The sequence below is a fragment of the Melospiza melodia genome, chromosome 5 (assembly GCF_035770615.1).
Source record: "Melospiza melodia melodia isolate bMelMel2 chromosome 5, bMelMel2.pri, whole genome shotgun sequence".
NCBI classification, from domain to species: domain Eukaryota; kingdom Metazoa; phylum Chordata; class Aves; order Passeriformes; family Passerellidae; genus Melospiza; species Melospiza melodia.
The window spans coordinates 70,068,157-70,082,711 of record NC_086198.1 but is presented as its reverse complement, the minus strand read 5'-3'; the positions used below and the strand labels follow the sequence as shown (position 1 = coordinate 70,082,711).

Genomic DNA, 14,555 nt, shown 5'->3' with positions numbered 1-14,555 from the left:
ATCCCAGCTTTGCATATTCACAGACTGACAATGTGTCCTCATTTCATTCTGTCTGGAATGTCCTGGAAGCTGTAGGTATTACACTGTGCACACTGAGAGCTCAGCGACAGCCGATGTGGCTCCAGCTATCCTTGCTGAAACGACAACACAGCTGCTTCCTGTGTGTGACAAATGGACTTCTTTCAGGCGGGGGTGGGGTTAAAAGAGGTGATTTGGAGACACTGGCCAACTGCATGAACTTTGCAACATCTGGGTAAAGTCAAACAATTCAGCTGGATTTGGCAAAGGAGAAGGGCTGTGCAGCTTGAGTGTTGCAGGAGGGGTATCTGCCTTCTGCAGGGTGGTTGAGCCTAAACTCTGGTTCAGCAAGCTCCTGTATCCCTGTAAGATTTTCCTTTCACTCCCTAAGTGCCAGATATGTTTACAAGATTGAAACAATTCAGCATCCTATCCTCCCTCATGGGGGAACTGCATGTCTATTTTGCCATGTACACATACCCATTTACAAAAGGGAGGTATTTAGAGTCAAGTCAGTGACAGAGCCTGGATTTAATTAAGATGTCAGTGCAATGAATCAAGCCAAAATAAAGTATTGCCAGAAAATACAAATCTTTCCTCCCACTCCCCCTCAGCCAGAGGTTGCAATCTGTGCACTTACCGTGGCAGCCCCAGCCACATAACCCAGGACGGCGACCACTCGCTACTCTCAGCAGTCACTTGTGTGTCCTCAGGGGATGGGAGGTGACCCTGCTCCTCCTGGGCTTCACATGCTCTCATCTCCAGGGCTTTGAGCACCACTGAGGAGTTGGTGTTCTTCAGCAGGGCGACGGCCTCGCTCCGGCTGACTCCCGTCAGATCAATGCCGTTCACGTTCAGCAGGATGTCACCTGAGACCAATAAAGCAGATGATAAAAAACCCTGCAAGTGTTTCCAGGATCCCCTCCACAAACAAGTGAGTCAAATCCATGGCCAGGAACTGGCAGCCTGATGAGGTTTTTTGTTATTCCTATCGTTTAACAAAGCATATGCTAGTAAACATGCCACAGGCATGAGGGGAGATTCCTGTACACAGAAACCTTGCGTGGCTGGACAGAGGATTTTTCCTGGTTTCTTTCCACGTCATCTCCTGCATTTGGAGCTGAACAAACAGCTGGGGTCCTGCTGTGCCTACAAGCTTTGGTACTGGTGCCTAGTACTGCTCTGGGTCTCTGGAGTCCACTTCCAGCTAACAACATTTGTACTCAGCCTAAGCTTGAAACCCCACAGCTCAGTGATGTTTTTTCTCCCAGCTCTCCCTTAGCAGAGGACTGCCACTCCAACTGGCTCTTCCTAGTTTGCTTTGTGGAATAACATGTTATTATTTTCATATTAATGCCTGTTTGAATGGCTGCAAGCCAAACCATTTTTCTGTATGCCTTATTTATAATATAGGCACAGCAGCCACAGAGAAAAATGCAAAGATGACCTCAATTACTACAGGAAGAACAATAAAGAACAATAAAGACATCACTAATGTCATGCAAGCAGCCTCAATGCCAAGTGCTCTGCAACCCTTCAGAGCAGGCTGCCATGCCAGGGCTTTCCTGGGTGCCCTCTATACTTGGCCTGGATGCTTCTCCAGGCAGAGGTTTATCACTGGCAGGCCAGGCACTGCAAATGAGCATTAATCTCTTCTTGATGTCTGTCCCCAGTAAGAAGGACAACAGCCTAAAAGCTGCTCTACATCAGAGACCTATGGTGCTATTATAACATCACATATTCATTTGTTTCTAATTTTATCAAATTAACTAGGCTGAGTTTTCCATACTGCCTCATGATGAATATATTTTGGAAAGTGTATTCCATTGACAGGCAGTCATGTCCCAGCAGAAGAAAAGGGGAAATCTGCTGTTTTGCTCCTGTTGCTGTGTTCTCACATGGGTTTCATTGAGTAGGCACAAAGAGGGAGTTCCCACGTGTGCCAATGCTGGGCACTGAGACCCAGGCTCCTGGGGTCTGACTGGGTTGCAGCTATTCTGCCCCATTTTTGGGTGCCTTCACTTCCCTTAAACTCAGGATTTCCCTCCAACTTCCAGGCAGAGACTGGACTGAGGGAGAATATAGGGGATGAAGGGTAGGTGAGCTGTGCCATTGCTGGATGCAGGCTACTGAGGGATCTGGCTCTTGAGGATGTAACATCCTGAAACCTGAGAGTTTAATCTTTCCTCTGCTGCCCAGCTATTCCCACAAGACCAACTGATAAAATATGGTCCTCATCTGGCTCTAAAAGCTTATTCACGCAGAAGGGGAGAAACTATTAGCCTTATCATCCTGTTACATCAGTAGCTAAATGGGGTTAGGAAGCCAATATTTTCAGACATGAGGCTGAGCCACAAGGCATTAATATGGCTTCATATACAATGGGAATTTTGATCCTTATATTTAATTCAAATTAATGAATGCAATGACAAATAAGCAAAAAAAATTACTTTGAAAACACATGAAGGTTGCACAATGAATGCATCAAGAGTTAAGAGAATTTTCCAGTGTAAAGCTATTTATCTTTTTTTCCCTACCAGAATATTCCTATGTCCTACTTCACAGAGATGATTACTGCTGCATATTATGCCTTTTCTGGTAGCTGACTTGAGATCCTCTAATCTGACACATCCCAAAATTGATAGGATTGCTGAAGATGTCAGAGTGTGAAGCTCTTTCACTATCCCACAGTTTTCAAAAGAAGGTCTTGATTTAAGGCAGACTTTCAAAATCCCCCCTTTTTACCTGTTTTTATCCTGCTGTCTCTGCTGATCACTCCTCCAGGTTCCACACTTATCACATAGATAGGCAGATCCCACTCCCGGTTAGATGCTCCACCTGCCACAGTCATTCCCAGCGATTCCGTGTGATCTTTCCGGACAGCCACCACCTTCTCGTGACAGGTGACAGTGTGAAGGGTGCTCTGTGATGGAGAAAATAGCAACAACAAACACAGTTTGTGGGCATGGTGACCTCCCTGGCAGTTTTGGCATTTTCTATCAAAACAAATATTCATGGAAGTAACACCAAGACACTTCCCAGCCACATGGCCTGATGGCCGGCAGGACTCCCTCAGGGGCGTGAGCATTTGCAGTCAGAGCTACCACCAAGATAACTGTGCTTCAAAAGTTAAAGTCAGGCACTGCTCCCATGAAAACCAGAGTTGTTTTAGTCCTAAGGCTAATAGAATCAGGTCCTTGACAAGTAAATAAGGAATTTGATTTTAAAAGAAAAAAAATTCTTGATAATAATATCACAACTGGTCATTATATCTTTTACTATCAGGTTGTGCTTTGTATCTTGCTGCTTGCAGTCTGAGCATCATCTGTAGTTAGTGAGAAATAGTCCTCTTGGATTTGAGGAATGAAACCATTTGGGACATACTAGAAGACACATATTTCATTTGATCTTCCAGATGTCTGTGTTTCTATGTAAGTTATGGGTGGAAATAGACTTGAAGAATAAGTGTTTCTGTTCAGGAAAAGAGAAGAACATTAACAGGGGAGAGAGAGCAGTTTCCAGGGTGCTCTTAGTGCTTCTGTTTGAAGGGTCAATTCGGGACAGCCATCCCATATATTTCTGCTTCTGAGCAGGAAAAGTTAAATACACACAGCTGGTCATGCAATAACTGGTGCATGAGTGAGGGTGCAACAAACCTGAGGTGCCCTCAGGATGGAGAACCACTGCAGTGCAAGCTCCAACAAAACCTCTGAACTGAATGCCATGTTTACCATGCACTCAGTTCTTGCAGAAGAGTTTGAAAGGCAAATAAATCTGGATTTAAATGTTAATTGCTTTGCTCTCCTTAAGTATTTCCTAAGCAGTGCTCCTGACATCAACTCCTGACAATCCCAGCCCTTCTTGCAGGAGCAGCATTATCCACTCCAGGCTCATATATAATAGCATGCTTCTAAATACATTTCAAATGCATATTTAAAAGACTCTTCTCATTCACAAATGTGACCTCACATTCGTAATATGCAAAAATAATCTATAAAACTCATTTAAAGCCACATTAATCTCTTAATAATCTGACATCTCACAAAGACATTTTACATTGATTCCTGGGCCAGCAGCATGGAAAGTGGAGCAGATGAATCCACAATGCCTCCCTAAGTGACAATGATGGGACAAAGGAAGATTATGGCAAGAATTTTTTTATGGGAGCAGGGCAGACCATGTGTTTGATTTGTGCTTTCTTTTAAAGGTATGTTTGGTGGAACTAACTCCACATCAAGATTTCTGTGATGCAATGTTAACAACAGAACACAGGACCTCCTAAAAGCTTAGCAAAGGACTCCTCCATGCTTGAGCAGATGAACAGTAGCTGCCACAGAGTTCCAGAAGCAAAAAGGCAAAGAGCTCGGTGGAAAGAAGAATTCTCTCAGTCTCTGAGAGAAAACCACACACAGTTGTTTGGACATATTAGACATGGTCCATGCAGAACATAGGCACTATGTCACAGGAATTTGGCTTAGGGCTTGCAAACAAACCTATCAATTTCTGAAGATTTTAAAACCTTCAGAAAATGTTCTCTTTCTGATAAATTTCATGTTCTCATCCAGATAATTTTTAACCTTTCACCTTTGTTTTTAAGGTGTAAATATTTTAAACATAGTAGTTCTATCTTTATGCAAATTTAACTTAATGTTTCATCCATGTTTTGCAAAAATATCCTTTTTCCCTTGAAAATGAATGGCTTTCCATCAGGAAAAGGCCACTTTTTGAAACGTGGGATAGGGGGCTACCAATTTTCCCAAAATTGCAATTTGAAATTTTGCAGCAACACATGAAATTGGGATTCTATTTTTGGCTCTGAGTGAGAGAGCAGTCCTGTTATTTATGCAGCATACATCTCAGACAATTAAAACATAAGAGCATTAGCCAGCTTATCACTATTTTTTGAGGAATCAGCACAGAGAGGAATGATTTCAAAGTACTGCTTGGGAACAAATTGCCCTGCTACATATCAGTGAAGAATTATAGAAGTACCATTACTTGTATGCTGAACCACAAAGTACCAATTCTCTTTTGAAACTACTCTTTCCCATGTCATTTTTTATATGGCTGCAGACAGAAAGGACTTGGGGTGACTTGACTGAGAGGAAGGCAGTGATGAAAGGAAAGTAAAGCCTTTTTTAGTAAACACACGTAGAACTTGCTTGGAGGTACAATCGATAGCAAGTAAAGCAGTTAAAAGGCAGTGTTTATCAGTGACTGCATTTCAGTGCATTTTCTTCTAAACAATTGTCCTTCTCTGTCATTTTGAAGCGACCTTGGAGGTCAGGAGAAGAAAAACATAACAGTTCATCTCCTCCTCTTTTTATTTTTTCCTCCTTTTCTGTATATTTACTAGAAAATAAATATTTACAGCAGATTATCACAACATCAAAGCCAGGACACGTGTCTTGCAGGCAAAAACCATCACTGTGTCTGTTTGGAAAATGTACTTTACCTGAAGGTTAACCTGCTCATTTGGTCAGGAAACATTGCCTGCTCCAGCAACATTTTCTTTGCCCTAAGTACTAGACAATTAATTTGAAAGAAATAAGAAAACAGTTCCAATTAAAAACAAGTGCTATATAATTAATGGCAAAGCTCCCAGTGACTTCAAAGGAATTGAATCAGGCCTGTTGATGTGTTACAGCCTGGCTTCACAGCCTCAGCTGCACAAGAAAGTGTTTGTGACATCTCTTCTCTGAGTCCAGGCAGCAGCCAGAACAGTTTGGGCTGTGCTTCCCCAATCTCTGTACAGGGAAAACAGATCCATGAGACCCTGGGCAGGACCAATCTCTCGGCACACCATACACCTGGCATACACCACCAGAGAAGGACATGGTCACAAGGGATCATCCTCTTCTTACCCAGAGCCTTGTGGGCAACACGGCAGGTCACCACTGGCCTGAAGGAGAGGCACCTCCCTGTCACCTCCCCATGGTGTACAGATGGAGGCTGGCTGTCCTGAGGCCAAGAGCTTGGCCCAAAGGGGCTCCTGAGCCACTGCATGAGCCAGGTGGCTGCTGGAAGCTAGGGTTTATTCTTGATGGAAGCTAGAGTTCATTCCTGATGCTGAATACAGCCACAGGCTGAGAGCAGATTTCAGCCCATGTACACATACATGCTGTACAGTGAGAGCAGTTTCACTCAAAGAGAGCATTCTGGACCATCTAATGTCACTTTTCTCAGTAAGCTCAGGGGACAAAAAATGCCTTAAAATTAGCCAGAAATCAAGGCAGCTAGCAATCCTCTATTAATCACATGTAATAAAGCAATCCCACTGATAGCAGTAGGCAGCAGACCCATCAGACCACACACACATGGGAGACTCCCCTGACAGTGAGGCCCAACCAACAAGCACTAGCTTGGTTTTTGGGCAGGAGCATGTCCTGTACAGGCCCTAGGTTTGCAAGCATTGCTCCTGCAGTAATGCCTGCTTAAAATAAATAACATTTTTTTTAATCTTTCAAAGCCAGTTTAAAAATCTTGAATTGCAAATTATGTTCAGTTAAACCTTCAGCAAAATATCATGAAATATTTAAACTGACACAGTCATGCCCTATAAAAGGGCAACTAACACTCCAGTAATGTTTATATTAGACCAAAAATCCACAGTGCCTGAAGCTCATTGTGTCTACTGGCTGTACTGATCTGCTGATCTGCTGCCAGAGCATTTTCTCTGATAGAAGACCTCTACTACCTACACACAAAGCTAAAGGGAGGTAGGAACTGTTCAAAGTTCTCTTTTTTGGCCTGTGATCTTCCCTGGAACGTGCCCAAATGGTGGCATTGCACAGAAGCCCACAGCAGTACACCCACTCATGTGCTTATGCAGTACTCATCTCTTGTGGAAAACTGGAAATCCCCCTAAAAGCTGTGGCCTATGCAACAAGAGATGATTCCTTAATCTTTATAGCACTTGCTCATTAGAGGACTGTTCATTGTGCCTTCAATCTCACAGCTACCCAAAATATAGTGGGACTTACCTAGAACTCCCATCCAACATCTCTTGGTACAGGAAGAGAAATGAGGATCTCAGGGCAGAGAGAGACAAGCTCTGTTCCCAAATAATCCCGTGTGGTATCAATTAATTACTCAGACCAACATGGCAGAGTTAGCAGGTGCTTGGATCTTCCCTAGGAAGAATGAAGTACCAACACAAGCTAATAGCTGTCCTACACATACCTTCCTAAGGAAATCATTGCTTCAGTAGAAGGTCGTGCCTGGCAGATGCATCATTTCTTGGGCACTGCTTGCTACTTGCTAGTAGCTACTGAACACTGCCTGCTTGCTGTTTTAACTCCTGCTAATCTGGTCCCACCTAACAAGAGCTGTGATTGCGACTTTGTGGGAAAGGAAAACTAAAAATACGTAAATATACACTAGAGTTTTTAACACATAAAAACACTGAATAATGTAGTTTTAAAAGACCAGCAAAAATGGGTATATTTTAACATTTGTAAAATCCAGAGCTAGACATGTCTCCTGGCTGACAGCTGTGCACCAGATATTTGATCCAAAGGTCCCTTTAAGGACACAACTGGCTATCCATCAAGCAGGATGAACTTAAGCCCTGCCTGCACACCTCCCTGATACACCCCTGGCACCCATGGCCAGGGTCAAGCTTGCATGGGTTTGCATAAGTGGTGACACTCAGGGTGATTAATGTAAATTAGCCAAACATGTGGCTTCAAATTTAGTGAAATAAAAAAAAAAAAAATCAGTTCCTCCAAGGACATGCCTTGTTCTGTCTAAAGTGGAAAGAATAACACTGAGCAAGCTCAGAAAACATATTTTCAAAACTCTAACTGCATTGGTTCATACTTAAAACCTCCTACGTTTGAAGATCAGCATCTCTCTGCCTCAGGCAAAGAGAATATTGCGAGTGTAGATGCACGGAACACACACTCTGGCCAGGTACACAGGGACAGCTGGGGCACAGTGTGGCAATCACAGCCTGATCTGGGTGAGATGGCTGCTCTGCGCTGTGTCCCTGGGCTGGGTGCTGCGCACAACCAGCCCTTGCAGACCCCACACCATGCAAGCTCCAGGTGCTGCCAAAGCAGAACAAACATGCTTTGGGTCTAAAGCTCCACAGAAAGTCCTTGAGCTCCCAGCAGCCAGGGCATGTTAATAAATGAGCAACAGCCTAATGATGACCACAATTTTCAAGTAGGTTATGGGAATTTTTTAGGCCAGCATGTGAAAGCTTTTTGTCTGAAGACTATGCTACAGATGGAAAAACTTCGGAAAAAATTTTCTTTTTGTTGGAGCTCATTGTCCCCTGCAGATTCCCACTGCTGGTCAGACCTGCGGCCGTGGCCAGGACATTGTGTGCACATCAGCGCCTGCCCCAGCACTGCCCATTGCCTTCTCTTTCCCTCCCACGCCAGGCAGAGTCAGGGCAGAACCAGTGGAGAGATAATGAGCGGCACAGCCTTTGTGTTTCCATTGCCAAGCGAGACGTGCTTTTTCTGGCGGCAGAAGCCAGAGCAAACACCCTCAGACACGCAACACTCCCTGCCCTCCCGTTGCCCCGCCCCAGGGGTGGCAGACACCCCACAGGAGCCCTCACCTTGCCGGGGCCGCTCCTCTCGGCGGGGCAGGGCTGGGAGCCGCCGGCAGCCCAGCCCGCCTCCTGCAGCAGGTCCGGGGGCTGCTGCCGGCTCTGCCGCGACACCACCAGGTGAACCTGCTTCTCGCTGGCCTGCGGGGGAGCACACTGTGAGTCCCACGGCCCCAGCGCTGCCAACCCCGCACCTCAGCCCCACAGTGCCTGGGAAACGCAGGAACCGCTTAAACGTTGGTTGGATTTCCCATTAATGAGGTTGCTGTGACATAAAGCAGTGCGTCAGTTCAGGTCAGTGAAGTTCATTAAAGTTTACTGTCTGCTACTTAATATTTCTCTTGAAAATTTGGTGATAACTCTAAAAAATCCTTCCTACCCGCCCCAAATTTGGCTGAAAGCAGTGATCCACCACAGTGCATTCTGGTCAGCTCTCTTCTGCCCCTGTGTATACCACTGCAAAGCAATGGTATAGACAGGTTTATACCATTGCGATTCTCCGGCCATGGTAGAGAGACAGGCAAACTACCAGAGCTGTTGCTGCCCAATGGATGGAAAAGCTGAAAAAGCTACAATTAACCCTGAAACCAGGGATGTGCTTAGGCCTTGCCCAGTGGAAGTGGGGAATAAACAATGTCATTAAGTCCACCGGCATGCAATGAGCATGACAAATGTAAGGAAGCTTAAAGAAAGGGAGAAAAGGTATTTTCTTTAACGAAATAAAATCCTACAGCAGCAGAGCACAGAGAAAGAGGGTGGGCATAAGCAAGCACACAGGGTAATGAAGTTTAGGATGGGAAAGCAGCTCACAAACTCTCAATCTAGGAAGAGCAGTTTCAAAGCAAATAACCCAAGCTCAAAGAACTTCTAGGCCTTTTTTCATAATGCAGTCAGAATACTTGTGTGCCTGAGAGATTGCTGCAAAGATACTTCTGAGATTATGTTTGTTTGTTATATTCAAGGGGCTCTGTGTGTGTTTGCCTGATATTAGTGTTAATTCTGTGTACAGGTGGGGGTTTTTTCTATCTTATTGAACCATCACTGTTTCCCTAGAAGCAAATGGCTTCATTTGCCCCTCACTGAGGCTCATATGAATCTGTTCAAGACAACAGTGATGCAAAGATAAATCTGAAAGGGAGTGGAATTTACCCAGATAAATCATAGATGCCTGCCACAAACAAATATACTAAACTAAAATGAAGAACAGTGTAGCAATAACCTCAGTGCTATAGAGGCATACTCAGAAGATGTAAAAATTAATCCTCTAATCTTCTTCTCTCTAGGCCAAAGACCTTGCTGTTTTGCCAGGAAGGAGGGGCTCTTAATGACCAGTCTGCAGAGGCGCTCCTGCCTGCTGGCTCTCAGCTTATCCCAGAGGCACTGCTCAGTATCCAACGTGAAGGCCCCACAAACATATCTGGAGCCTGCTGCTCCTGGGGCTGCAGCTGCAATGCTTGGTGGCACCACAGCTCTGGGGCTGCAGCTGCAATGCTTGGTGGCACCACAGCTCTGGGGCTGCAGCTGCAATGCTTGGTGGCACCACAGCCCGATGCCCTGGGGCTGCAGCTGCAATGCTTGGTGGCACCACAGCCCTGGGGCTGCAGAACTCCTGGCTCGCTTGCTAGCACTGCTCACTGGGGAGAAGCTCCAGGGAAAGCTGGCATTGAAAAAGCAGCTGAAAATCAAACACAGATCCAGTTGCACTATTGAAATCAAATCTCCCACAGACAATTAACAGAAGCCAGAGGAAGCTTCTGGGAATTTTGTTTTTATAGCTTTGTTTGTCCTTTCTGGAGTTGAATTCAATAGCTGTAGCTGAGAGTTTAAAAAAGCTTTGGAAAAATGTCATTTTAGTTAAGAAAAAGCAACCTAACTCTCCTAAACCTCCAACTTCAAGTTCGAAATATACATGTTCAAGCCATGCTATTTTCAGTGAAGTAAAAAATGTGCATGTCTTTGTTACTTTCCCAATATCTTGGGGAATGCTATTTTTTTTTTACTAGAAACTCAAATCTTCATAGCTTCATAATATACAATTTAGTGCATACACACATATTTCAAAATAACTTTCTAGGCATTTTTAACAGATCTGGTTTTATGGAATATTAATTCATGGACTCTGGACTCAACTGGTACCCAAAAGTAGAATTCTGTATATTGGGAGAAAGGAAACCACCCTGGTCCCTAGTTTGTTAAATGGCTGAGGTGGAACTGAACAACACGAGATAACACCTCCCAAGGGCACGTGGCCATATGAAAACACTGTTTTCTCTAAAATGAACAGTTTCAACTTAACTTCTTTTTGAAATTTATCTGCTGCCACATGGTAAGCCTCAAAGCTGGTTATTTAGAGAAAGGTTGTAAAACATGATTAATTCTCATAGAACAACTAGCAAAAGTTCAACAAGAGTCTCTGTTGCAATGGCACATTTGTCTACGGGCCAGTCATGCTGAGTAGTTTCTCAGAAGTCAGAGTGGTTTAGAAAGTTATCCAAACAACTAGAACAGCTTTTGTATTTACATACATATGAAAACCCACTAATGTTTCTACTGATCAGATTATTTATTGCTGATTCATTCTGATCTCTTCCCTCTCTCTTACCAGTGGCTTTTCCCACAATTCTTTCTCTGTATTTCATGCTGAAGTGAAAATTAAAGAGAGGAGGTGAGCTTTGATGCCAAGTGCAAGTAAGAGCTGAAACACTCTGCTAGAATTAAAATCTGTAAGGGCCAAGGCAAATCAAGTAGGAAGGCAGAGACACAAGGGTAACTTCTGAGCATCTAGTGGGTAATTGCACCTTAGACAGAGGCAGCAGGGCTGCTCCTGGCAGAAGCTGCCCCATGTCTCACTGGGATGATGGAGCACGGATATGCTCCACATCACAACCTGCTTGTCAGAGGCAGTGTTGGGTAGAAGAGCTGCTCCTCTGTCCCTAGCAGCTGCTCTGAACTGTGGGGGAAGGAGGTGAGGAGGAGGGTGAACATCTGGGCTCAGTAAAGTCTGACTCAGCCCATGTCGCTTGGCTCGATGTGCTCACATGGGCACCCCATATCTGTTACCTTGCACTTTTCTTGTCACTCATGGAAAACAGATGTGGAATGTCTTGTTACTTAGATTCAAAAATGCCACTTCTGACACGAGGCCATGGCTTAAGATGATGTGGCAAACAGGAGGCAGCAAATACCCAAGTGTTATGATGTGTGCACATTCCTAATTAGGACTTATACATTTTCTTCATTTCAGTTCTTGTGACAGAGCTTAGAGCTTATAAACAGCCAGACACTTAATCTACTGATTAGCAATTGCTTCACATATGTTATTGTATAGTTTCTATAGGTCTCAATTGTCTCAATTATTAATTATTTAAAAGTCAAAAATAATCAGATTACACAGAAATCTGACAGTCTTCCTGCTGTGCTTGGTTTAACAAGCCACTGCACCTTTTAGTGAATGTTCTGTTTTTAAAGAAACTGATGGTGTATTTGCAGCTTTCACCACCATAAATTAGAAGACCTCAATGCACTGCAAGCAGCATGCTGAGCTCTCAATAGGCAGGAAGGATGCTGTTGAGAAATCAGAGGACACAGTGAAATAGCCCTTCGTGTAAGAAGCAAATGCAAAACACCTGTGGCTTCAGTATAAAGGTTTTTCTCTGGCATAACATGGAAACAGGAAAGGCAAACAATAATTGATGAAAAACAACAAAAAAGACACAGGTTCCAGGAATTTTGCATTAGATAAATGTGATTTGTAGAGCTCACATCAATGCAATATAATCCTGGCTGTTTGGAAACCTGAATTTCCCCTTTGATGGGCTTGTTTAAATTCCCAAGGATTGGTGTGCGTTTCAAGCATTATTATAATTATCATCCACTCTTTGGAGACCAATAAGGGCTTTGGTGGCACTTTTAAACACTTGTATGTGAATACTCTTGTTAGTAATTTTTTCCATTTCATCTCATGCGTTTTTTGCTTATGAAGCACTGATGCCTTGTTTAGTAGCCATAAAGAACTGTTCCAAGAATAAAAGTTTTTTAGAAAATTTTTCATTCCAGACTTGTTGCCCTTAGAGAATTTAAAACTTCCCCCTTCTGCCTTCTGTTCCCAGTTACTGAGCTACATAAGGTAATCCAGAAAGAAGCTGGACCAGAATTTCAACAACTGGCATTATGTAAGGGGATGATATTTTCTTCACCTATGCTATAAACTTCACAATAAAAGCTGTCTACAACAAACGGTGAATCTATGCTAACACAGAAATCCTTTCCACAAAATGCATGGATTTGACTGTTTGCTTCAGTCTGACTGATATTACCCTCATTATACCGGTCAGAAAGAAGAAGAAGCTGGCCTGATTTGACATCTTGTTACTGAAGCCCATGAATTTCTTCAAAATGTGAACAATCTACATGCCTCGAAATGAAATTCAAAATTGCACAAGTATAATAACAGCTATAAATATGAGATAAAAGCAACAAAATATTCTTGGCTTTGCTTTTTATGCTGAAGATTTATAAAAACATAGTCTGTAAACAAAATCCCAAATTGGTTCTGGAGGGAAAATTAGGCAGAATCTGACCAATTTTGCACCTGAGAAAGGCATGAGGTTTTTTCATCTGACAGTTCTGTGTTAGCTAGCACCCATTTAGTACTCCATGTGAGTCTAAACAGAGGTGAATAATTACAGATCCATTTTTCCAAAATATACTGGATTTAGGTAAGAAATACCTACAAGGTGTGGACTACCTTGTAGTGGTAGTCCACAGCCTTAGGCTACTCTGGTTTGGTCCAGGGCTGTACCAGAGAGCACAGTGACTCCTGAGCCAGAGGAGTCAGGTGTCTGCTGGAACCAGTGCTGCCAGAGTGGAGGCTGGCACGCCTCCTGGCAGCTGGCAGCACTCTGGTGATGATCAGAGTATACAGATTTTGCACTGATCTATATTTTCCAAACCCTGCTGGTAGCAGGTGCCTCTGTGGGAGTCCATGCTCATGCTCACACTCATCCCCACAGTAAAACCAAGGAGCTTTCACAGGAGTAAATTCCCCTCCAATCTTGACTCCTTCCCTCTTCCAGATACACAGGCTCAGTGTTTGTTTGCTTTGCAGTGGATGGTGAAAAACCGCTGCTTGCTTTTTGCCCAGCTCAACCGCCGTGGTCAGGGCGGGGAGGACAGACCTGTATGAGCTGAGCGGCGCTCTCGGGGCTGCCGTAGCGGTGGTCGTGCCCGTTGATGGCCAGCACGCGGTCGTTCTCCTGCAGCTGCCCGTCCCGCGCCGCCATGCCGCCCTCCAGCAGGTTGAAGATGAACACGCCCGGCTCGTCGGCCTTGCGGACCAGCTTTATCCCCAGCTGCTCATCCGGACTGCTCTTGTTCAGCACGACATGGAAGCTGTCGTCCCTGTTGCAGTGAGCATCGAGGGAAAGGCCGCTGTTGCGGCACCGGTACCTCTGCTCTCGCAGCACCGTCAGGCGCAGCACGTGGCACGGCTGCTTCAGGATTGACAGCGCGTAGTTGTGAGGCACATTTTTGATGTCCATGCCGTTTACCTGGAATAGAGAAGTGTAAATCAGCAGCAGAAAGACGGTCTGTTCTGAGTTGGCACTGAGGAGGGCAGATCTAGATACACAGATGTCTTCATATGAAGTGACATGTGCTATTTCTAACTGTGTCACACACGAGGCCAAGTTTGTGGTGCAGAACAATCTTCCCCGCAAGGAAAGGATGCGCTGCACAGACAGTTTCTGTCCTTTTTCTTCTCCTCCCTCCCTGATAGTCTCCAGACATACATGCTAGTTCTCATCTTTCTTATTGCTCTTTCCCAAGCTCCAATATCCTTTCATATATCTTAGTTTTATTCCACAGGCTTCTGATTTCAAATTGCCTTGCCAGCCTTCCTTTCACTCCCACTGTTTTCCCGCTGTTTCTTTTCTTCTTTATCTCCCAGCTGTTCTAGGTACAGTAAAAAAAAATC

The 14,555-nt window shown here is 44.3% G+C and overlaps 1 protein-coding gene across 12 annotated transcripts in view; it reads right to left on the bottom strand.

Annotated features, from left to right (window-relative positions):
• Positions 1-14,555, bottom strand: part of LNX1 (ligand of numb-protein X 1) — a 119,829-nt gene that overhangs the window by 6,894 nt on the left and 98,380 nt on the right. For 11 of the 12 annotated variants that reach the window (XM_063157267.1, XM_063157276.1, XM_063157273.1 and 8 more), the window contains 4 exons: positions 13,759-14,130; positions 8,591-8,722; positions 2,764-2,941; positions 659-887 (listed from right to left, as the gene is read on the bottom strand). In XM_063157267.1, the coding sequence (XP_063013337.1) occupies positions 659-887; positions 2,764-2,941; positions 8,591-8,722; positions 13,759-14,130 (911 nt within the window). The remainder of the gene's footprint in view (positions 1-658; positions 888-2,763; positions 2,942-8,590; positions 8,723-13,758; positions 14,131-14,555) is intronic. The other variant, XM_063157275.1, reaches the window with a different exon arrangement.